We start from the raw sequence: 25,873 nt of genomic DNA on the forward strand, positions 1-25,873 counted from the left end.
AGCCGCGCACCATCAAATATGGCACCTAGGCGAAACTTACTGATTTTTCCAAAAAGGTATGACAAATTTGGTATTGAACAAATTCTTACACTTACAGTCTCTAGAAAACAGTGGTAAAAATATTTTTAAATCCGAGCAAGTTTATATTTATCGTGCACCCCCTACTGCTACTAACTGCTACTAACTGCTACAAACGGCGCGCGAATGCGTGGGCGCTCGATTGCAGTTGACCATTGTCAATGATCTGGCCCGGTACACGCTACTTCGTAGCACTTGCCATATATTTCGAGCCATAATATTTCGTGAAAAAAGTGGCGCGCGCTACTTCGAAGAAATTTAGACAAGTAACATCCGTCAAGATTGCAGCAGTTAGTAGCAGTTAGTGGCAGTTAGTGGCAGTAAGTAGCTAGCAGTTAGTAGCAGTTAGTAGCTGTTTCTTTGCACTTTTCTCCTCCTGTGGCGGCACAAAATGAATTTTTATAAATATAAATGGCAACCAAATTGTATTTTACTTCTTGCTTGATTCATGTCACGATGTCAATCCTTGGCAGCTTGGTGCATAAGGCCCAATAGTTCATTTTGCCGATCTACTGAAAGTTGCGTGAAGCTAAGCATTATTTTATTTGATGCGCGGCGCGGCCCAATTGTTGTTTTTTGAAAGTTGTTGTTTTCTTAAGTAGTTGGTAGTGCATCGCTTTACAAACTTTTTGCATATAAATATTAATCTTTAAGGGTTGACATTGACCATTGTTAATATGGCCGAATGGCCCGACGCGCGCTACTTCTTAGCACTTGCCATCGGGCCATATATTTCGAGCCATAATATTTCGTGAAGAAAGCGGCGCGCGCTACTTCGAAGAAATTTAGACGAGTAACATTCGTCAAGGGTTGACATCGTCAATCACAAATTAAGAACTATGAATGTAACCTTATCAGCCTTATAGCTAGACGATTACCGTCGCTGAAATTATCTGCATACTGTTCGAAATATGTTTATCTTATCTATATCAGCAATGGCCATGTCACGTGCTATACAAATGCACGTTTTAAGCTTTGATAGATTATAACTTAGTTAGTTAATCCCGACTAGATGAAAGCTCGCAATTCATGCACAAGGATATTTTAATAAGGCTTTTGGATCTTTAATGAGTATTTACAATCTACAGGTGTAGTAACCATGATTGACAAAAAAATGCTTACAATAAAAGAATAATTGAAGCTGAACACGGATATTTTATAATAATATTTCCATTAACATTAAAATGGTCCCACTAGTCAATCGTAGGGGGAGAGAAAGATTAACAACAAATTAGGTGGCTGCATTTTGTTTTGATTTATTAGGTCTTAGTATTTATCCCCATTTATCCCCATTGTTTTAAAGTTTTAAGAGAACTCTCCTTAAATTATTTTAATGCAGTCACTCAGATAAGTTTATACCAGGACAATTCAACAAAGACACATACTCTGCCCACAATAAGGGGCCATAATTGTTTCAATTATGTAACTGTATAGAATTATTATTATTATTATTTCCATTAACTACTATTATAAGCAAAATGGGAATTAAGGCAAATACACCTTTTTTTCAAGAAGCTAGCTGATAAGCTGTGCAGTAAGTCTGGTCGACGATATTATACTGAAGCAATGAGAGATATTTAACCTTTTGAAAACCATGGTGACAGTTCTTGTACGGGAAAAAGAATTGAAACGTAGTGGTGCTGTTAAAATAGCAGACCAATACTCACTCTTGGTCTAAGAGCCTGTACAGTGTACATAGATGTATTAATGGGTTGCATTTAACATCAAGGGGCCAGGGTCATAGTACATTTTATTCAGATTATTATAGTTTTTACAATTTATTAAATATATTTATTGACCTACCTAATGTTAAGTGCCAAAAAATTACATAATAATAACGATAAGTAATTAATGTTATTTCTACACAGCACCAAAAGTTTTAATAATTTTAATTGAATTTAACCCTTATGCTCAGCTGTAAATGATACCTATTTGAGAGGATTGTGCATCTTTGCTTTGGACGGTGGTTAAACTATTAAGTAAACACAAGTTTATAGCTGCAAATTAAATCTGACTGGATAAGGTAGATGCACCTAACAACAATATCATAGAAAGGTTGGCAGGTTTTCTAACAAAGGACTTAAGGGGGGGGGGGGGGGGGGGGTTCACCCTGATTTTTTTGTGAAACTTAGTTTCGAGATAGCAGTTGACCAACAAACTAGGACCGGTGACCGAACTTTTGAGGGGGTCCCGGACCCCAACTGCACCAAATTTGATCGATTTTGCCCGGCAAATTTCAGAATTTGGCCGCCAAATTTTTTTAAAGGCCTAACTCAAAATTCTAATACAAAACTTAAGGTCATGAGGCAATTCTACGTCGATTCTGAAAATGTCATGAAAAAATATTGAAACCCTATTGAGTTCTATTGTTTTGAGAGAAGTCAGTTTTGCAAATATCGCGAACTGAGATATGGGTGATTTTGTTCATTTTTTGCAACTATTTGAACACAGAATCCACAGTTAGGTAGATATTGAGCTGATAATCATAGAGAATCTGTAGTATATGCTTACCTTGGCCTTCCATACAAAGTTGGTTTCATTCAAAAATATTGATATTTGACCAATTTATGGGCCAAAATCGATGAAATTTGGTGTGTATGCCCAAATATCGTCACATGGTTTTTGGCTCATAACTCAGTCATTTTTCGTCTAATCTTGATGAAAATTCATATACGAGTTCAAGGGACCACTAGCTACAAGTAGAGCACCTAAAATCTGGGTTTTGGGCATGTTTAGGGTATTTGGCTAAATTGGGCCTGATTTGGGCCTTATTTGGACCAAATATGGGCGTGGCTGCCCCGCGGGCACCGTTTGGCGATTGGGGTCCGGGACCCCCTCAAAAGTTCGGTTACCGGTCCTAGTTTGTTGGTAAACTGCTATCTCGAAACCAAGTTTCACAAAAAATTCATATACAAGTTCAGGGGACCACTAGCTACAAGTAGAGCACCTAAAATCTGGGTTTTGGGCATGTTTAGGGTATTTGGCTAAATTGGGCCTGATTTGGACCAAATATGGGCGTGGCTGCCCCGCGGGCACCGTTCGGCGGTTGGGGTCCGGGACCCCCTCAAAAGTTCGGTTACCGGTCCTAGTTTGTTGGTAAACTGCTATCTCGAAACCAAGTTTCACAAAAAATTCATATACAAGTTCAGGGGAGCACTAGCTACAAGTAGAGCACCTAAAATCTGGGTTTTGGGCATGTTTAGGGTATTTGGCTAAATTGGGCCTGATTTGGACCAAATATGGGCGTGGCTGCCCCGCGGGCACCGTTCGGCGGTTGGGGTCCGGGACCCCCTCAAAAGTTCGGTTACCGGTCCTAGTTTGTTGGTAAACTGCTATCTCGAAACCAAGTTTCACAAAAAATTCATATATACAAGTTCAGGGGAGCACTAGCTACAAGTAGAGCACCTAAAATCTGGGTTTTGGGCATGTTTAGGGTATTTGGCTAAATTGGGCCTGATTTGGACCAAATATGGGCGTGGCTGCCCCGCGGGCACCGTTTGGCGGTTGGGGTCCAGGACCCCCTCAAAAGTTCGGTCACCGGTCCTAGTTTGTTGGTAAACTGCTATCTCGAAACCAAGTTTCACAAAAACTTGGTTTGCGGTAGTACTTACTATTGTGCCTTTAATTGATATCATAGATATCATGAGATTATTTACTAACATCCTCAAATGATTGCAGATGCTATGTTTTCTTATATTATTTCTACCTGAACTTGCCTTATCTCAAACCTTTGGCTCTGTTGGTAAGTTTACTGGTAACAGATATTTGAGTTCAATTTATTTGCAGAGGCACCATTTCAGTGCGGCAAAAAGCGATTGGGCAGTATCGAGATAGCCCGACCACTGGTCCGCGGACCACTGTCTGCGGACCACTGTCTGCGGACCACTGTCCGCGGACCACTGTCTACCAGATCATATTACTGTATAATAACAGTATCCCCTGAATCAAGCAACAGGTGTTTGTGAATAGTTGATTGGTTACCAGATCATATGAATGGTATGTATGGTATCTTGGATGCAATTAGTTACGACTTAGCATAATTAATTGTAGCGTAGTAAATTACTGGATCAAACTATTGATTAGGAGTTAGCAAGACCTCCGGCATCAGAAGATGCTACAGGGTCATGAGCAGCGCATGATATACCAGCATGCCTCTTGTTGCAGAAAACGCAGAAGCTTGGGTTGGCTCTGGTGACGATGAGGGTTTTACCAGCTTGAGTCCACTTGTCGAGAGGTGAGATAGGTTTGCAGATAGGGTCGCAGGGTAGGGCTGAGTTCATCCGTTTCGTTTTCTCTGAGACCATAGTTGTAGTTGTTCAAGAAGGAGTTGATGATAGAAATGATTGATGCAGTCTGATAATAGTTATTCTTTATATATTGCATGATGTGAACTGATCTCGTAAGGTTGCTTAATCGTTTAATAAGCCTTGACACCACCGCTGATTGGAATTCGCGTGCGATGATGTGAACCCTGCTTGATTCAGGGGATGATGTGAACCCTGCTTGATTCAGGGGATACTGTTATTATACAGTAATATGATCTGGTAGACAGTGGTCCGCGGACAGTGGTCCGCAGACAGTGGTCCGCAGACAGTGGTCCGCGGACCAGTGGTCGGGCTATCTCGATACTGCCTTACTTTGATCTGGTAACCAATCAACTATTCACAAACACCTGTTGCTTGATTCAGGGGATACTGTTATTATACAGTAATATGATCTGGTAGACAGTGGTCCGCGGACAGTGGTCCGCAGACAGTGGTCCGCAGACAGTGGTCCGCGGACCAGTGGTCGGGCTATCTCGATACTGCCAGCGATTGATAATGCAATCTGCAGCATTATTATTGTTACCGCAAACTTACATTAAAATTCAGGGAAAAAAACAAAAAAGTGATTCCACAATCGCTGAAATGGTGCCTCTGAGTGATTTGACACAACTTTGTTGATTTTCTGTTACTTCTAAAAAGGGAATTATTACAAACAAATAATCACTGTCTTACTTAATTTTTTCAATAAGATTAAAGCTCTTTCAAAGCAATAAAGATATTACAGTTATTTTATAGCTGACACATTTTTTCACCGCTTAGATACCATTTTTTATTTCAGAGTTGACATCATCAGCTACAGCGGTTTTTCAGGAACCAGTTACACTTACGTGCACAGTTCAGGGTGAAAATTTGTCTGATTTTACTCCTCAAATAAGTTGGTTTATCAAATCAAAGTCCAATGAAGACACAGAACAATTGCATACTGAGATCATATCAATCACAAACTCTACATCATATCAATATGTCCTGGATTCGGACGGGCAGAGTGGAGAATATCATTGTTCAGTTAATGAGTCTATCAGCAACAATATCAGTATTCATTTCCGGTCCCTAACAATGAAGCAAATACCTGAGGTGGCAGCTGTGTATAAAAATCAGCAGGTTGAGATCCAAATTATACAAGAGGGTGATGTTGGAGTGCCTCAAATCATGTGCCAGGATGCGGCAACAGCTGTGGCCATAGGTAATACCATTTTTGCAGTCAGAGGAGATTTTGTGGAAGCAAAAGTCAAATTCAAGCCTGAGAAAACTGTTGTGGTTACTTGTGAGGCATCATTTGGTGTTCAGGGAGAACATGTGTTCATGGACATCAATGCTACCATTGAAGTTTTAGGTTGGTCTTTAAAATTGATTACTCCATTGTATCACAAATATATTATGTTACCATTCCTTTCAACACTATCTTTCGATCAACTATGATATTTTCCCAATTCTCCACAAAACTTTGAATCTTCAACTGCAGTACCCGAATGGAGTGTCTGGAGTGAGTACTCTGAAAGTTGTGAAATTCGCCCTGAGAAGATGTACCAGTGTGCTAAAATGAGGACCAGGACTTGCATTAATTATAGCGAATTTTCTTCTTGCGAGGGGGAACAAAATGGGTTCCTCGACTGTAATCCTAATGATTGTGGTAATTATAACCAATTCAATTAATTTATTAACATAAGTTTATTAATTTAACAAACTGCTCTTCATTACAGTTTCTTATTAGCTCTTACACTCTCAGACATTTTAATTTCCAACAGTTCAACTTAAAAACCACACATGCTAACCATACAACTAAACAATTTGACTCTCGACAGAACCAACAGTGACTAACTGGGGTGTGTGGGGTGAGACGTGCCAGTACAACTCCAACATGACAGCATGCCAGAAGTCACGTGAGAGGTTTTGTACGGTGGCGGTTAACTCCACCCGCTCGTGCACTGATGCTCTCCAGGACTTCACTGACTGTCCAGATGACCAATGTGGTTAGTTTTTTACCAGGTTATTTTCCTTATCAAATGGAGCTAAATCAATATACATTTAATTGATTCAAAAGTATATAATTTTAAACAATATCCTGGAAATCTATAATTAATTACTTGGTCAACATAAAAAATAAATTATTCCACTTTACCAGATAAGTGGTCTGAATGGGAGCAGTGGTCACAGTGTGCACAGCCAGTTGATGACCGTTTGTCCTGTAAAAAGGAAAGGGAACGACAGTGTCTGCTGTCGGGAAAGTTATGTGCGGGGGAGAATATGGAGGTATCAGACTGTGATAGGCAGCATTGTGGTGAGATTAATATTTTAATTATATTTTAAAATTTAAGTTATTTACAAATTTGCAGGGTGTTCACGAAACATTTGTATGGTTTTAAACATCTGTAAATTAATTTATGAAAGAGCAACCAGCTATATTTAGCTATTGATGTAAATCAGAGTGATTTCATCATTCTAGCAGGAGTGATGCAGGAGTGATGCAGGGAGACACTTTGGCGCCCTACCTATTCATAATCGTAATTGACTACATTATGAGGGTGTCCCTAGAGGGAAGGGACTTTGGGTTTACTCTACACCCTAGAAGAAGCCGTCGCTATCCGGCAGTCAAGGTCACTGATGCGGACTTTGCTGACGACCTTGCTCTTATAACAGATAGTGTTGCGGAGGCACAAGATTTCCTCAGGAGTCTGGAACTGGCGGCCAACTCAGTTGGACTCCACCTCAACGAGGGGAAAACTAAGTACATGGGAATCAACATAAGAGATGATGATAACCCGACTCTGGTTGCTGGGAGTGGGAAGAACATTGAGAAAGTCGATGACTTCGTATATTTGGGTAGTAGAATGAAGATTTCGGAGAAGGACTTCCTTGTGAGTAAAGCTAAGGCATGGGGAGCGTGTCACCAGATGAAGCTTGTATGGAAGTCGGATATGCGTAGAGATCTCAAGATACGATTGTTCCTGGCTACAGTCGAGTCCATCCTTCTATATGGCTCTGAAACATGGACTGTCAGCCAGACCCTCGCAAAACGTATTGATGGATGTTATACGAGAATGCTGAGGATGGCACTGAACATTGACTGGAAAGAGCGGCAGACTAACGCCAAGGTGTATGGACACCTCATCAGAGCATCTGATAAGATAGCTGCACGGAGGATGAGACTCGCAGGTCATTTAGCCAGACATGAAGAACTATTGAGTCATCAACTACTCTTCTGGGAACCCCTTCAAGGTCATCGTCGAAGGGGAAGACCACATCTCACATACATCGACATCCTTCGGAAGGACACGGGGCTTGATGACAGCAAAGAGATTAACAAACTCATGCTGGATAGAAAGATTTGGAAGAAGACCATTTCTGTTCGGACGCTGAAGCCGCCCTAAGTCGAGTCGAAGTCGAGTGATGTAAATCGGTAACAATTTTGTTACAACCAATCGCAATCTACAGATGTTTGACCGACTATGTTATACCTCTTATATTCCACGGTCATTTCTTGACTTTCTCAAAGTGATGATGAAATATATTCCCCTATTCTTCAAATGTTGAATTAGATTTATAACACATTGTAGTTTTCACTATCATGAATATCGTCGTTCAAATGTTAAACTTGTTCTACCAACCTCCTATATATAGTGTATAGTGTACAGTGTATAGTGTACAGTGTACAGTGTATATTGTATAGTGTACAGTGTATAATGTACAGTGTATAACCTCCTATATATAATGTATAGTGTACAGTGTATAATGTACAGTGTATAACCTCCCTTTCCCACAGCTCCAAAGTTCAAATCCCACGGCAGACAAGTCATCAGGATATCATACCGCCGCAAATTCTTCCTTGTCTGCGATGTGGAACCATCCAGAACAGTGGGGTATCAGGGCATGGAAGTTATGTGGAAGAGAGACGCTGCTTATATCTTATCAGATCTCACTAGGGCCGATCGTGATACTCTTAGATACGAAGGTAAAAGAGAACTATATTTTATCAGATTTCTTTATTTATTTGTGGATCTTGTCACTTTACCAGGGCCAACTTGTAGTGATGTTAAACCTTGTGATGTGTGTGCAGTATTGCTGCAAAATATTTGCAAGGTGCGCTATCAACCACATCTAAAACTAAGTAACCTGTGGAATGACATTGAAACTGAAAGGTGGGGCAATGTTATGCAATAGTGTTTAGTAGCCAGTACTACAATTTAGCAGTTTCTAAGAAACATCTCGTACATTTCTAAGTACCTGTGGGATTTAGTTATGACTTGTAAATATATTTAAACATTAGAATTATTCAAATTTAACAGATGTATAGTAGATCAGCAAACCTGTATCGCTTTATTTAAAATATGTAGTTATCATTAAATGTAATCGATGACAGATTTATCATCCATTAGGATGATGTTAGGATTAATGAGATAAGATAAATTTGAGATAAATACTTGAATATAAACACAAGTCACAAGATAATTAATATTTACAAAACTAAAAATTTCACTTAAATGCTGATGGGTTAACATACGTTCAGACGATAAGCTGACGGAACATGAGACTGGTATTTACACGTGTTGCGTTAGAAACGAGTTCGGGACACGTTGCCGTGACAACTGGGATGTGAAACTTAGTGATCACGGTATGTTTCAGAGTCATTGCTGGTATGTTTCAGAGTCCTAGTATAATAGCTGGTATGTTTCAGAGTCCTAGCAGTATTACATCATAGGTCTACTCGTGCTGTTGGTATTAATTGATTGATGGTTAAAAGTTCAAGAAACTTCCTATGATACTCCTTCAGTACATACTGTAAACATAGTACTATCACTATTAATGTTTTTAACACTTTATGTTATTTGCTGTTTAGGATGCAACCTAATGTCATGATCTTTTTGAACTTATTAGCAATTAGACTGTTAGCTCGCTTCATAAGCATGTCATCTTCGTTCCAAAACTTTTTATGTCCTATGCATACACTCCTTGATAGTTATCTTGATCTAGTATCTTTGTTTCACACAATAGAGCATAAGTTTTGTGGTTTATCCACTGGGCTTAGAGTTTGTGTTTAAGCTACCAAATTTTATTATATCGGGTCTCAATAAGAGGTCTCGACTGCCTAGGCATCAAACCTTGGCAATCGGTAATTTTCCTCTGGCCCGGAGTCAGCGGACCCTAGGGACCAGAGGTTAAAGGCGTAGAGACTGTGTGTATCTACAAAAGTGGTTGTTTCTACAAGAGACAGGGCTTGCAACGCAAGGGAAGAAAAACGGGAGAAACAAACGCAAAATGCATATTAAGGGGGGGGGGGGGGGGGGGGGGGGTTCACCCTGATTTTTTTGTGAAACTTGGTTTCGAGATAGCAGTTGACCAACAAACTAGGACCGGTGACCGAACTTTTGAGGGGGTCCCGGACCCCAACTGCCAAACGGTGACCGCAGGGCAGCCACGCCCATATTTGGTCCAAATTAGGCCCAATTTAGCCAAATACCCTGAACATGCCCAAAATCCAGATTTTAGGTGCTCTACTGGTAGCTAGTGGTCCCCTGAATTCGTATATGAATTTTCATCAAGATTGGACAAAAAATGACTGAGTTATGAGCCAAAAACCATGCGACCATATTTGGGCATACGCACCTAATTTGATCGATTTTGGCCCATAAATTGATCAAATATCAATATTTTTGAATGAAACCAACTTTATATGGAAGGTAAGCCTATACTACACATTATCTATGATTATCAGCCAGTATCTACCTAACTGTGGATTCTGGCGGCCAAATTCCAAAATTTGCAGTGCAAAATTCAGAATTTGGCCGCCAAATTTTTTTAAAGGCCTAACTCAAAATTCCAATACAAAACTTAAGGTCGAAATGCGATTCTACGTTGATTCTGAAAATTTCATGTAAAAATATTGAAACCCTATTGAGTTCTATTGTTTTGAGCGAAGTCAGTTTTGCAAATATCGCGAACTGAGATATGGGCAATTTTGTTCATTTTTTGCTATTAATTGAACACAGAATCCACAGTTAGGTAGATACTGAGCTGATAATCATGGATAATGTGTAGTATAGGCTTACCTTCCATATAAAGTTGGTTTCATTCAAAAATATTGATATTTGACCAATTTATGGGCCAAAATCGATCAAATTTGGTGCGTATGCCCAAATATGGTCATATGGTTTTTCGCTCATAACTCAGTCATTTTTTGTCCAATCTTGATGAAAATTCATATACGAGTTCAGGGGACCACTAGCTACAAGTAGAGCACCTAAAATCTGGATTTTGGGCATGTTCAGGGTATTTGGCTAAATTGGGCCTAATTTGGACCAAATATGGGCGTGGCTGCCCCGCGGGCACCGTTTGGCGGTTGGGGTCCGGGACCCCCTCAAAATTACGGTCACTGGTCCTAGTTTGTTAGTCAACTGCTATCTCGAAACCAAGTTTCACAAAAAAATCAGGGTGAACCCCCCCCTTAAGTGACTTAGCAAATAGAAATTCAAACAATCCTACACTACAATAAATTGTATTATTATTATTATCACTATTAATTGTAGGACCTGTAAGAAGTGAGGACCGTATTGGGGATGACCTGTTGAGGTTCACAGTGGAGCGAGGCAAGAATATTACTCTTCATTGCTATTTGGAGGGTTACAAACTCGAGTACACGGTAATATTATATCTGTTAACTTATTATTTATTTAGTCAGTTCTTGTTTTAATTTATTGAAAATGTATCACTTTCGCAACGGAACAAATACATATTTGTTTTGTAATTTAATGGGTCTTTTCAGTGGCTCAGAGGTGATGGCGAAATTATAAAGGGAGAAACATTACAATCGTAAGCAAGTTTCGTTTTTAGACTGTTTTTGATTTTATCAATCATCATCAACATATTATGTAGTTTAAAAAATGATTAAGTTACATTTTTATCTTTCGTAAACGATCTAAAATGAACCAGATTATTTTACCACTTATTTAAAATACAATACTCCTGTCAGTTGAGAACTCATATTTTAGTCCATACTTTGTATTATTTGATGACACGAGACAAATTTGTCTCAATGGAGAAACTGTTTTAAAATAATCTGATTTGATATTCATCCTTTCAAGTAACTACAACTAATTAATTAATTAGACAAACTAATTATGAAATAATCAATACCTCACACAATTAATACCCAGGTTGCAAATAACGAGCATGTCAAAAGATAAGCAAGGAAAATACTCGTGCTGTGCGTTTGACAGTGAGTTTGGCAACTCTCTGTGTTCACTAGGATACGAGATATCTGAACCGGGTTAGTCACTTCCTGTATACTTGTATAGTAATAGTTGTAATATTAATAGATATTGGTTAGTAGTAGTATTGTAATATGTTGGATAAACAGTAAAACATCATAATTCTGATGAAATATTCGTATTTTTTCTACATCGTTAGTCCTATAATAAAAGTACATATTATGTTGGTATGTCAGATAAACAGTAGTATTGGTAAGCCCCTTTATTCCTCTGTCTCATTCTACTCGTGTTACGTGTTTTATAATACAATTATAAACTATTATACAAATTATAATACAAACTACCCTGAACCCAACCCTATTAAGTATTAACGCACAATGAAGCTACTCTGGTCATGTAGTGGCCTTCGGCACTTGAAATCTCCTCAAGCCGCCACTGATTTATATATTATTGATATTGTTTATTGTGCTGTAAAAATAAACAATCGTTTTATTTATTGTATTGTTTGAGTGAGCTCTCTTATCGTCCCTAATTAAATTTGTGCCCATTAGGGTTTTTATTTTTAACTGATTATGATGTAAACAATAAATTAGTCCATTGGAGACAATCCCCTTACTTTCAATCAATCATTTGATTATATAAATTCTCCTGACGATAACAAGGCCAAGGTTATTATTAAATCTAGAATATTGTCATTAAAATAGTCAATCAGTTCATAATATGATCACTACAAAGAACTAAAAAAGATGCACCAAAAAACGCATATTACTAGCAAGGGCGTTTTTCGCACTTCTACGGAATGAAAATGATTAATGAATGTACCACGTGTTCGTTGAAAGAAATATTAACATTGTTACACATAATATGAGATACACATCACTACCAGCTGACTAGTCCACACTTGGGCCACACTTAATCAAATCTAGGGCAGGCACGTCACGTGCTAATCTCTACTTCACTGCTTAGCAAGACACGCGGGCTGTCACGTGGGATGTCACGTGGGCTGTGGTGTTATATCTCAATGTGTAGCTGTGGTGCGCGTTTTGGGAAGTATCGTACTTGTTGCTGTGTCACGTGATTATATTCAAACTAGTATCAGCCAGCTTACCTGTCACGTGATAAACTATTAGCAAATCGAAATGTCCGGATGTAGCACGTGGGCAGTGGTTACTTCTTTTAAATATATTATCATTCTTCAGTGTTGTTATTGGTTTGTCTGCTCTGATTTTTTTCTTACTTTCTCGTTACTGTGCTGTATTCTATGTGCAAATGATGGGGCAAAGGGTGAGTGCTAAATCTTAATTGGAATATTGTAATTTTCTCTTGCACTCAAAATTATCTTTCTGATCCCTGATTCTCAATTTTTTTAATAATAAATAATTCTCAATTTTGTTGTCATATTGAACCGATATAATAATACAGTCCTTGGCAAAGGCTAAAAGTTGAAATGCGTACTAACTACTAAAGCACCAGATTAAAAATATATTATATATAATACTCAATAAAAAATACCTGTAACTTAATAATAATGTCAAAAATATAACGCCATATCTTTCCTTAATGAACCTGAGTAATTAAATGTTATAATAATTGATCTACAGAGCAATACAATATTTGTGTACGACTGTACGTGTGTACTGTAATCTGCATGAGTACAACTAAATACCAACTATTCTGTCTGTACTAGGGAATATTTCTAAGGGCGTGGTTACTCATTGTCTGGCTTTTCACTATTGTTACAAGAAGGAATATAATAATATAATAGTATGAACATATTATTATATTATTAATATTATGATTTAAGTCACGTACAAAGATTATGCCGCAATTAAAGTGCAATTTATAAATTAACTTAACATTACTTAGTGAGATAAATTTCATTATATAATGAATTTAGCGTCAATATTGCCTATATGGAGCAGAGGTCAACATGACCACATTGCACAGCTCTACTACTTAGAAAGACAATATTTACAATCATAGAACGGGAGGGCGGGCCAACCTCATGCCCATTGATTGCCCAATTTTTGGCCAAGTTGGCACAAACAAATTTAAATATTGTCGCTGTCTTCAGTAAAATCGTCAGTTTATCACAACAGCAGCATCCCTGAAATCAAAGGGCCAAACTAATTACACTAACTACTTAACTAGCAGGCCTTACTTCGGGTAGAAATGTGTCAATATTTTGACAGATAAATTTTCATTCTTTTGAGTTCTACCGAAAAAACAGATTAAATTGTCTCAGAAGTTTACAAATTGGCATCATTTCTATTTTCTCACGATCACAAAACGCATATATAATCACATACATGTGCATTGTGCGTTATATCTTGTAATGTTGTGCATTGTGCGTTATATCTAACAGTAACTCTCATATAACCAGACAGAGTACTCCTAGTTGTCTAAATCAATAATTGAGCATGGTACCACACATTACACAATCACCGTGTTTTATAATATGTAGATTCTTAAATCTAACTTTTCAAACTTCTTATTCACGCAGATCTTTCAGAAATCTTTCAGAAATTAAAACAAATTTCTCCGTCTGACCAGATCCAACTGGAGTGTATCAAGTGTTCCACTTCTCAGAATGTATTTCACGGCAAATAAACCCCAGCTATTGCTTTTGTTATCTACAGACAGTCTAAAATGAGGGTACAATGGCGTACATTGCACACAGCTGTGTACGTGACTACATGAGTACGTGCACAATGTACGGTACATTGTGCACGTAGTCGTGTAGTCACGTGACTAAATTACACGTGGTCACGTGTCATGTAGTCATGTAGTCACGTACACAGTTCACCTATAATTATGTGTACTGTTCGTGCTAATTTCCAAATTAACCTAATAGAACTACCCCGTGTCTTTTCTGATGTGAGATATTACATGTGGAATCTTGTGATATATGTTGAGTTGTATTAAGTTAATGGTGTGTTGCAGATGTGAGTTTTGCATGTTGGGTAAGATGGACGATAGTGTTTGTTGTAGAAGTTGGAGTTGGAAAGTAAAGAGCTAGAGTGGTGGTAAAATAATACCAACGCGTTATATATAACGCGTTTTATATAATAACCGTATATATACGGTCTAAGTTCTGCATTTTGTATTTTCTACTGTAGGGACAAATGGGGAACATGCAGAGAAAAAGTGTTTTCTGGACAGAGTAGATAGTACTAGATGAAGAGTGAGCACGAAGTTTTTAAATGTACGTACATATATATATCGAGAAGTAAATATAACGCTTTTTAAGACAGTGAAGAGAATGTATACAGTGTATACTGTGTAAACAGTGTATTATATACCTACTCTATACTATACATTTTGTACTTAAATAGCCTGTGAAATGTTCAGCAAGGAAGCAGCTAACATTTATTAGAAAATAGAGAAGTATCTGTTATTTGGGTCGTAGCTAACAACGAATGTAAAGTTGCTGAAAACTTGAAACTTACTTTTATAAGAGCTGATATTTTTATTTTTTATTTTATTCAATTTTTTTATTTGTTTGCACGAATCTTACCAGAGATACACGTGTTGTTTAGAATGTAAAATGTTATTTGGGCATGATGTGGTCTATAGATTAAATGATATGTTGGCTAATTTGGCAGTATAGAATTAAAAATTATTTGTAGTTCGTTTAGAAAATGTAAAGTAAGGTTACCGTGTGTCAGTACCGTAAGTTGTAACTTACTCTATATAAATAGTTTTCGTCATTTGCATGATGTTTCATGCAGGAGACACCAATTAGATATTCTAGTAATTCATACTTTTTTAATCGTCAGCAAAAAGAAACTAAAATTGTTGCTGTTAAGTAGACTTCTCAAAACTATCAATAAATAATGAATGTATGATCATCTCTATGACAGTTAAATAATGCTATTAAATAATGCTATTACAGTAAAATCCCGATTTACTGCGCCCCGATTTACCGCAGCCATTTTCTCGGGGTTTTACTGTAGTATGAACTAATATATGATTACAAAGTTGAGATCATGGAAATGACACCCCCTCCCTCCTTTTGTTGGTATTTTGATTAACGCATCGTCATCTACATGAGTCACTCACAACCGTCACTTTCAACTCGTTCCACTACAGTTTCCACTATACAGTATACATCATATCTTTACTATGCCATGAAGTCTGAAATCTGTACCATTAATGGTGCGGATTCGTCTTTAAATATATAATACTGTTTTTTTGTTTTCTAATGTCACTCTTTGGGATCCCCCGGGCAGTATAACTAGTAGTTTTATACATTCCTGAAGGGTGATGAAACAGTACAATGTATAGTATTGTATACTGTAAATGTATACTGAGCTCTCGCACCCTGTTAATGACAAGTAGCAACATATATTCACTCTATAATATATATATATGACCTAATTATGTATGTATGTTATATCTGAAAATCAACACTTGCAGCACGAATCATGTTATGTATTCAGTTTTATCGGGTGTTAGATACATGGGTTTTATTTTAAGCCCCTTGGTATTTGTGATGATTTTTATTATTTTCACGCTGTGTGATATGTATGTCCTTATGTCATTTATCAAATTATGTTATACATAGTACACTGTTAAAATTAAACAGTGGATATCACATGAATGGTTAAGTTGACTTTTCAGGTTTTTATGATGTAAATTTTTATGGAATTCATTCTGAAATGAGGATATCAGTAGCGAGAACTGAACATGAAACTTGATAATTTTAATAATATGATAGTTATAAAATAGTTAAAAGAAAAATTGTTTCTCTTTTTCTTGGAATATGTCACGCTGCATTTACATGTTACCGAGAAATCAGGTAAACTATTTCAACGACTGGATTACGTTTTCTATAGCTGGTATAACTGCAGAAGAAGAGGGGGGGAGGAAGTCAGTAGTCAGTACACATTACGTGTTCTATAGCTGGTTTCTGGTATAACTGCAGAAGAGGGGGGGGGGGGGGAGGAAGTCAATAGTCAGTACATATACGTTGGAGCTGATTTCTCTGAGTGGCTGCTTGAAATATTTCTTACTGGTACGACTTGCTACCATCACTCATTCGAGGAATATATCAAATAATATTAGTTACAATGTCCATTTTTTCTGTTCAATGAACAATCATTTACGTGTTTTTTATATATTTTGAAAGATTCGATCGGGTCAAATTGTAATGCATTGTGTTTGGCATTTTAAAATTTGCTCGTCCTGAAAATGGTAGCTCTAGCTTCTCAGATGACCGAGAGATGAAGCATAACAAGTTTATTCATTGCGTGGTATCAGGTGATTGGGTTGACACTAGATATTCTGTACTATGGGAACCATACTGAAAGCACAGTTGTGAGTTACTGAGTTACGGTGTCGTAGCGCATGATTACCCAATCAATTTTGCTAACGAGATAACCTAATTGCTTGACAACTTCGTCATTTTAGATTCGTTTCATTTTTTCAGATCATATTCCAGATTTAGTGAACCTATCGCGATAATTTCAATCAGAGTTTCTAACATTTTCATTGTTCACAAACACGAGTATGAGCAATTCAATGTTGATTGAATTGCTCATTTTCAAATTTTGGCGACAGAATCATCGAATGAGTAGTTATCTCTACTAAAATTCAGAGAATTATTTTTGTAGAATGTTGGTCTGTCTGTACGACCGCCCACGTGCAAATTAGACGAGAAATAGGAATTTGCAAAGTAACCATGGTAACGAGGGTTATTACACGCACGTGCACGTGCAATGATTGTTTTAACGTCATTTTGATCGGCTTTGTTGATATTACGCTGTGTTTAGTACGAGCAACATTTTAATTGGCTGTATCTTCGGTTGTGTAGGATATTTTTTGACGCGATTTAAACTTACTAACAAAAAATACTATTAGCTTCCTCCCTTTGACCACTGGTTTTCTAGTAGCATATAATACCATCTGTAAAGTTACACTGTTACAGGTCTCAAATATGAAACAAGGTTAATTTAAAAGACCCAACGCATGTGTACTGACTTTTGACCCCCCCCCCCCCCCCTTTATAATACAAGAATTTCACAATTCACAAATCGAACAGTTGAGTTATGTTATATTTCGAGCTAAAGCGCATTCCCGAGCGTGTCATTTAAATAAATTCCCAGTAACGTAACCAGTGCACACGAAAGGTACGGATTAAGCTTCCAGAGGGGTTACATTTCTTGCACGAAATTCATCGTTTAACTTTTCCCGTTTATTATATAATAGAATAGATTGAAATTTAATAACACCGCTATTACGATACAACTTATACTCAGCAGTGTCTAAACTAGTTATCCCAAATAACATGAATATATAATAGAATAAATAATAAATTCTAACATTTATTGCACGCTTCGACATTCAAATATACCCAACAAAGATGTACATTTAAGTCATTCAAGTGAGACTTAGTGTGGAAATATTAAGATTATGCTCTTCTTTATCAGTTCAGAATTTATTAGCAAATATGAGCATAAAATTATCAAAATTATGCACTTTTATATATATATATATATATATTGCATCTAGAAACTAACTTCAAAAGTAAACTAGCACTACTGGTCGGCGACGGAACATTACAATTTTAGTCTAGTTATTAGGATGGCATATACGACTTGTAAGTCGCGTTACACTTGACATTTTTTAGTATACCTTGTACAAAATGTCTAGTTTGTATGTGTGTATTGTGAGTAGCTTGTTTTAGAAAGAATTTGGTTAATTTTTGTGGTGACCTTTTAAATGAGACTTGTTTGAAGCAACTGCTCCTTCATAATATTTTGTATCATTTCTCAAAAAAGTCACACTTTCTGTAAATAGGCAAATAATAATGTTGCCTAGTTTTGTTCATATGATATCAGCCTCTATGATGTACTTCTTGTAGTGTTGTTATTCGTACTCAACGACACTATTCGGGTAGCGTTAACAATGATTTTACTGCTGACACGCATCATCAAAGAAAGATCCTGATGTAAAAAATAGGTTGAAAAATAGGAACAAAAACTGATTTTGGAAGTTTATATGTCTAGTTCTTCGTGTATGATATCAGTGTTTCTGATGTATTCCTTGTAGCATTTAGTCATCGATTCTTCTACTCAATTACAATATTCGGTGACAATGATTTTACTGCTGACACGCATCATCAAAGAAAGCAGCCTGATGTAAAAAAGAGAAAAAGAGGAACAAAAAGTGGAGGGTTTAGAAGGTAATATTGATATGCTATGGTCTGTATGGATGGTGTAGGGTTCGGCCTTATAGAGATAGATACTAGGTTTTACAATAATTTACTCTGAGATGTTGTTAGAAAACTCTGGTTTGATATTTGAAGTTCGTTTTTTAGGTAAGAACAATAAACTTATCAATAATCATATATGTCTAATATCAAATAAATCTGAGCGGTTGACCTCTGTCACGTGTCAGAAACAATATGGTCACGTGTCAGAAACAATATGGTCACGTGTCAGAAACAATATGGTCACGTGTCAGAAACAATATGGTCACGTGTCAGAAACAATATGGTCACGTGTCAGAAACAATGTGGTCACGTGTCAGAAACAATATGGTCACGTGTCAGAAACAATATGGTCACGTGTCAGAAACAATATGGTCGCGTGTCAGAAACAATATGGTCGCGTGTCAGAAACAATATGGTCACGTGTCAGAAACAATATGGTCACGTGTCAGAAACAATATGGTCACGTGTCAGAAACAATATGGTCACGTGTCAGAAACAATTATATGGTCACGTGTCAGAACGGTGTTCTGATTTTTTAAACTCCGGATCAGATAATCCCAGACTGTTCGCCTCATTCCGGACTGACCAGAGAAAAGAAGATAACTTAGAAAATCTAATTCCGGACCAACCCATCCCGCTAAAATTCTATTTTCGCTGGAATTTACCTGGTCCGTAGTAAGATGTGAAATTTGATCTCAGATTTTTCTTCTAAATTTGCAGCTTGTATTAAGGTTACAACAGAAAATGATACAACAAAAATGTTAAAATGATGGTTGAAATCGACTGAGTTTAAATTCCTGTATAAAATATAATTCCTGATATTATAAAAATTATGATATAATTCATCACAAATATTCAGTGTATCTACAAAAATCTACAAACATTTTTCACTTTGTTGTCTATGGTAGTTAAATCAACGCCCAGCAATGCCAACATATAATTTCTGAAATTTGTGTTATATAATACGTAATTCGTCGGCTGATGTCATGTGATACTACCAACCAAGATTTCAACTGTGGGCTTTGCTATCGACTTTCTTAATAAATCATATTCCCTAGCCCCCCCCCCCCCCCCCACATCGCCCGTTCCTATTTACGTCAATGAAAACTCACTGCTAACTAACATCTACTCAAGTGTAAAACAGATAAATCCTATTTTTGGTTTTAACGTCACTTTCTCTTTTCAGAAAACACCCAGCGAAAGTACCTGATAATAACGATAACAGTAATATCGCTACTGATACTAGGTCTTGTTCTATATATTACATGGTAAGTAATCACTAATTACATGGTAAGCAATCACTAATGTAACGTAATGTGTTTTTATTAGAATCCACAAAACTAGTTAAGTGCTTTTTAAGTTGGATAATCATGGATGATACAAATTTTTATCAAATTCCACGGCAGAATGACTGGAAGGAATGTAATGTGCATTTTATTAATAGCAGGATGTTTTGTTTACGATTTTAGTCTTCCAGTCTCTGTGAGAAAGTCTGATTTTTTTATTTTCATCCGTTTTGTCTCGGGTTGCGCCTTTGTATTGTTATTAATTCCCGAAAATGTCAGAACATGGTTAAATATAATGACCTTCCTTACTGATACATTAAGTTTTAAAGATGAGATCATTGGGACAGCACATTATTCCTCGAAGTTTAGAAGGAAGTAAAAACGGCCTTGTGGAACCGAAATTTTGATGATAGAATGTGTGCCAATTTTTGTCACAGTCACCGCAAACAATAGCCAAACTGGAACGCGCGTTGGGAAAATTTTGGAATTTCTAGCGCGTAGCGCGCGTATAATATGAAATTGCGCGTTTTCTTTACAGTGCACAAAGTGGGTGTGGCAAAACTTTTGTCGATGTACAAAAGCATGTTTAACAAATACTTTAACTTCTGACACAGGGCAACACCTCCTGGAATTTCATGATTTTCCCCTCTCTGTGTATTCTCAAGATTTTGTACATATGACGGTGAAAGTTGCCTATTGCACTTCTAGCGGTGTGCATTGTAGGGAATCCTATCGTACTGAGCTATTTTTCACGTACGCTTAACTTAGACAGACTATACATTTCAACATGATATTAGCAATTTGCACTCTTCGGCCGATGTGCAAATTTAATTAGACAATCAACTCGCCGCATTCACTGGCAGGCTGCATGCATTTGACATTCCATGATCTCACTTAAATTGATCAAATTCCCCAAAACACATACCCGTAAGTCGTAACAATATTATTTTCAGTGCACATACTAACAAGATGAACAGTTTCAAACGAAGGTTCCGACACATGTTCACTAGCGGTCATACAAAACTCTACAACGGCCTGGACCCTTATGAAACTGGCCAGGTTATTCAGAGGTCACAGTCCTATCTCAAACGATTGTCCAAGTAAGTTAATCAATTTAGGTGCAGCATCCCTTGTCCCCTCCCAATTGACGTGATTATCATGGCTGTTGGGAAGGGGTATTACAGGATATGAGCAATCCATGCTGTCACTACAGCTCACTGCTATGGATATGGATTCCCTGTGCCAATTTGTATGCTATTCAATATTTTCATATTCAACAATTCCTTACATAGTGGTCTGACTGTTTGATTTCTTCAGGACGAGACCCCTCTCTAAATCTGAGCTAGCGTATTTGGTAGCGATGATGGGGGAACCTCTAGATCCCAACTCTGACTACCATGAAAATCATGAACTAGGTGAGAAAAACTTGTATTTTAATTCGACAATAAGAAAAGTTAGATGTTGGAGTCGCCCTTGTCCAGTTCCCTATTATCCCTAAGTTTCGCTGTATTTGTTTGTGTACTGCATTTTTAACCATTTCTAATTTCAAATAGCAACGAACTGAAATCAAATTTCTAAATTCTCTTCGTCAGGAATGGAGTTTGATAGTATCCCGAATAACAGCATCACAATTAACAAGACCCCTGTGGGTACGGAGAGTAAAAACAGGTAAGATTGAGTCATCGTATAGATCGTTTTAATCATACCTTATCGATACTAAACGACATAATATGATTATTAATGTAGATACAGAGTCCCACAGATTAATATAAGCCTGGACGTGCACCATTATTAAATTTAAAGCCAACCTTGACGTATTGGATAATTGAACTGGTTTCAAGCACAGGTCGCTCTCAAAGTCACGATAAGCAGTGACATTTGGACTTTGGTACTTGAAACCTCTTCAAGCCTCCACTTACCATTGATATTGTTTAATTGTGCCGTAGAAATATATAATTGTTTTATTGGATAATTGTTTTATTAAATAAATTGTGTTATTAACAGGAATTAAGAGGAATTCTCAGAATCCCCTATCTAATATCCACGTACAAGAAACTCTCTATTTTCTCAAATGTTCATTAAATTCTGAGTTCACTGACATCATTTCTCTCCTCTGTCAGGTATCTGAACGTGCTGCCAAACCCGCACTCTAGAGTTCTCCTTCCCGAGATGGGTTGTGATCCAACATCCACCTACGTCAATGCTAACTATATCAGGTGACATAAGACATCTTTTGCCAAGGAAGGGAAGACGGGGGGCAATTCTGATTCTTTCGAATTCGTTTTTCTCCTTCCTCCTCTTTAGTCTTCGCTAACATGGTGCCGCGTTAAATTTCTACAGAACTTAACTGGTTCCTAAGATTTAGGGAGACATTCCCAAAGTTCTGGTTGTGTTGAATAATTTAAACATTACCAACTACTCACCAGCCAATTTTAGTGAATTTTTCCACCCCTATAGCACCAATTAATAAAAGTTGTGCTGCATTTTTATGAAAGAGTTGTTATGAAACCGGAAACGTGCATGATAAATATGATCTCACAAGAAAGTGAGCTTAATGTAACTTGACATCTATTTCAGGGGTTATAAGCTGATTCCAAAGGAGTATGTCGCCACTCAAGGACCTCTACCCTCAACTTCATACGACTTTTGGAGACTGCTTTGGGAAGAGGTATAACTTCCTTGGATTTATTTCTCTGCAGAATATTCACCCAATCCTACTTCAAATTAATTCTTCGTTATAACGATACGCTTGGTGTCAGTTCTATCCTGTAATACCAGATATTTTAATCAGTGTTACTATGACATGTCCCTAACTATTCACGTGATTTCAGAGATGCCGCATTATTGTCATGACAACGGGGTTGATAGAAAACAGTCGGATGAAGTGTTGTTTGTATTGGCCCGCTACTGAAATCGGTAATTACATAATTAATTATGTGCATAATTCTGTTCATTTATTGAGAAGTTAAGGGTTAGTTAATCGATTACTTGATTAATTATTATAATATAAATTTTACCCATCAGGGCACACAATGAGATCTGGTGATATCGAGATAACCCAGTTAGGAATCTACCCGAGTAAATTCTATACAATCTCCATCCTGAGAGTCAAAAAGGTGAGTGAGGAGGAGAGAGCAGTTGGAAAAGAGGAGGGAAATGATGAGGAGGCTGCGGAGGAGAAACCTAAAGACGAGGAAAGAATACTTTATCACTTGTGGTAAATATCCTATTATTTAAAACATTTTTGTTTCACACTATGTGCTTTAAATATGCTTTTTCGTCCATTTTCCTAGCATGAAGTAGGTAAATCCACATTTATATGCCAAATATAAACCCTCTTCTTGCCATTATTCAGGTATCACTCGTGGCCAGATTTCGGGGTCCCTGAAGACACAGGACCTTTCCTGGACTATGTGGAATGTGTGCGAGCTTTTAAAGATGTTTTGGAGAACGCGCCAGTTTTGGTGCACTGTTCAGCCGGCATCGGGAGAACCGGAACCTTCGTCTCTGTTAATTTAGGTGCGGCATCTTTTATCTTTATTATTCAAGTAAGCGTCATGTTTAGCTTGTTAATCCGGATGTGGCATGTTTTTAACTCAAATAATTTTCATGGATACAAATCTAACTCCCCTTATCCCAGGAATCGAGCAGTTCTTAGACAACGGCAAAGTGGACCCTCTAGGCTACATATGCCAGCTCCGCCAGGACCGAGGTGGCATGATCCAGACCCTCGACCAGTACTCCTTCGTATACCGAGCACTGCATGCTTACCAGCTCCGAATAGCAGCACGTGATCTCGAGAGCAAGGATAAAACTCTCATACGGTTTGGTCCCCACGAGCTGTTAGAGGACAATGTGTTGTTACCGGAGGGTATAAACTTACCGATAGTTGAGGACATGGAGGGTAGCCGGGTAGATCCTGATTTCATGAAGTGCTTAACTCAGACAATAAGATCAGTATCTAGGTACAGTGACAGTACCACTAGTATTAACAATATGAACGTTAAGGCGTCCTCAGAATCCCTCAACAGAGATCCGCCCACCCCGGGTTCCCCTCAAAATACCGCTTCTAGACCGTTGCTTGACAACGATCCCAAACAGAAGCGCCGTTCCAAGGTAAAGTCCCTCTTTTTTCCGTTGACCCCACGGGATAAATCAAAAGGGGGCAGTACTACTAGCAGCACGCAAGACTTGCGGAGTGCTGAATCGCCCCAGAGGTCACTTTCTCTAAACAATGTTAAGTTTTCTAAGAGCAAGGAAAACGTTTCCCTTTCGCCGAGAGTTTCTATTTCTAGTTCCCATAAAAGAGCTTCGATAGCATCCAGCAAATCTACCGGTACCGAATGTTCGATCAAAATAGAAAACTGATGGTCAGAAAAAATGACGTCATACATTCATTATGACGTCATTGTGCTGTCAAACTATCTTCAAATCGGGTGTGTGCTCAGCTGATTAAATATGAATGTTATCTCCGGAGATTCCTGACTTGCTCGCTCTCATCTGAAATATGCGAAATATTTCAAATATGTGATGATATTAATATGTGAGCTGAATTTAACTGTGTGTTATACTGTCATGTTCTTGGAGGAAGGGCGAAAAATTGTTCCTGTGTGTCAAACAGACCCCTAATCTATACATCAACGAGATTTCTAAAAACCCTCAGTAAATTTACACTTTATTTTCGCCTGGATTCACCCAGGCCACGTTCACCGAGTTTATTACTTTATTGATGTCAACCTGACCGGTATGTTTTTCATGCATTATCTGATCTACTCCTGGAAACCCAGGAATTTTCAGTGCACTCAAAAGTTTTCAAATTGATTGTTTATATATGATACGTGTCTTACTTTTCTTTTAATAAGTTTTTTAAAAAATGATGACGAAGCTATAAATTCGTGGATTGAAAGGAATGTGTTTGCGGGGCATTTTGACTCTGGTACAGCAATTAATTTGTACCTTTTTTTTTGGTTCCGTAATTGTTGACAATTTTCCTATTTTTTCAAAGTTATGATTATAAATCTATCGGAAGTTATCATGAATCTATATCTGAAGATGATAATTGTATTTTAAAGTCATGTTTTCAAAGTTTGTGCTCCTGGATTATGTGGGTAGGGTTTGAAGTAGAACTCTGTTGATACAGTTTAACGGTCAGATCTCCCTGTTCAGAAAATAAAATGAAATTTACAATGCTCTTAACCATTTGATCTTGAATATTTTGCATTCTTCAGTTGGCGAGTTGATAATATCATTTCACACACTTACTCTAGACATCTAAATATTAGTTCTTCAGACGCACAATTTCTTAAAAATATAGGCAGCTGTAAGAGGAAGATCTGACTGTGGATAAGTTAGTTTGGTGGGATTAATTTCCTGCTTCACACTTTTGTAGTGCCATTGACTGTCTAACTGAATTATTTGTTTCAAAGTTATTGATTGTTCTGTTTGATATTGAGCGTCATGACTGTCCTAGACCTTCAACTCCGCAACCTCATTTATCGTTGAATTCCGCAAGGTTTAAATTGAAAGGATCGGGTGGTTTCACCCTTTCTGGTAGTTCAATTTGGTGAAGATTGCGACTTAAAATATCCTATTTCATGGAACTTGTTGACTTCTTAAAATCGTATATTTTATTAATTATTGCATTGTGTAAATATTCACATTGATAAAATCAAATTTAACTTTGATTTAGTTGTTTCATTTTCTATAGAAAGTGATCATTGGACGTTAGAAAAAAAAGATAACTTGGATGAACTCTTCTCAAAACGT

The 25,873-nt window shown here is 37.4% G+C and overlaps 1 protein-coding gene across 1 annotated transcript; it reads left to right on the top strand.

The window, feature by feature from the left end:
- The first annotated feature begins 3,743 nt into the window (after positions 1 to 3,743).
- On the top strand, positions 3,744 to 25,791 carry LOC134825158 (uncharacterized). Its single transcript, XM_063837307.1, has 20 exons — positions 3,744 to 3,820; positions 5,182 to 5,736; positions 5,866 to 6,033; positions 6,206 to 6,373; positions 6,526 to 6,681; positions 8,164 to 8,352; positions 8,908 to 9,012; positions 10,925 to 11,037; positions 11,161 to 11,207; positions 11,552 to 11,664; positions 20,008 to 20,089; positions 21,061 to 21,207; positions 21,425 to 21,522; positions 21,700 to 21,775; positions 22,228 to 22,323; positions 22,685 to 22,775; positions 22,939 to 23,023; positions 23,132 to 23,324; positions 23,463 to 23,626; positions 23,748 to 25,791. Exons 1-20 carry the CDS (start codon positions 3,757 to 3,759, stop codon positions 24,473 to 24,475), a joined length of 3,438 nt encoding a protein of 1,145 aa, XP_063693377.1. The 5' UTR covers positions 3,744 to 3,756; the 3' UTR covers positions 24,476 to 25,791.
- The last annotated feature ends 82 nt before the right edge of the window (positions 25,792 to 25,873 follow it).

This window comes from Bolinopsis microptera, chromosome 13 (assembly GCF_026151205.1).
Source record: "Bolinopsis microptera isolate Bmic1 chromosome 13, MBARI_Bmic_1.0, whole genome shotgun sequence".
Taxonomy (NCBI): domain Eukaryota; kingdom Metazoa; phylum Ctenophora; class Tentaculata; order Lobata; family Bolinopsidae; genus Bolinopsis; species Bolinopsis microptera.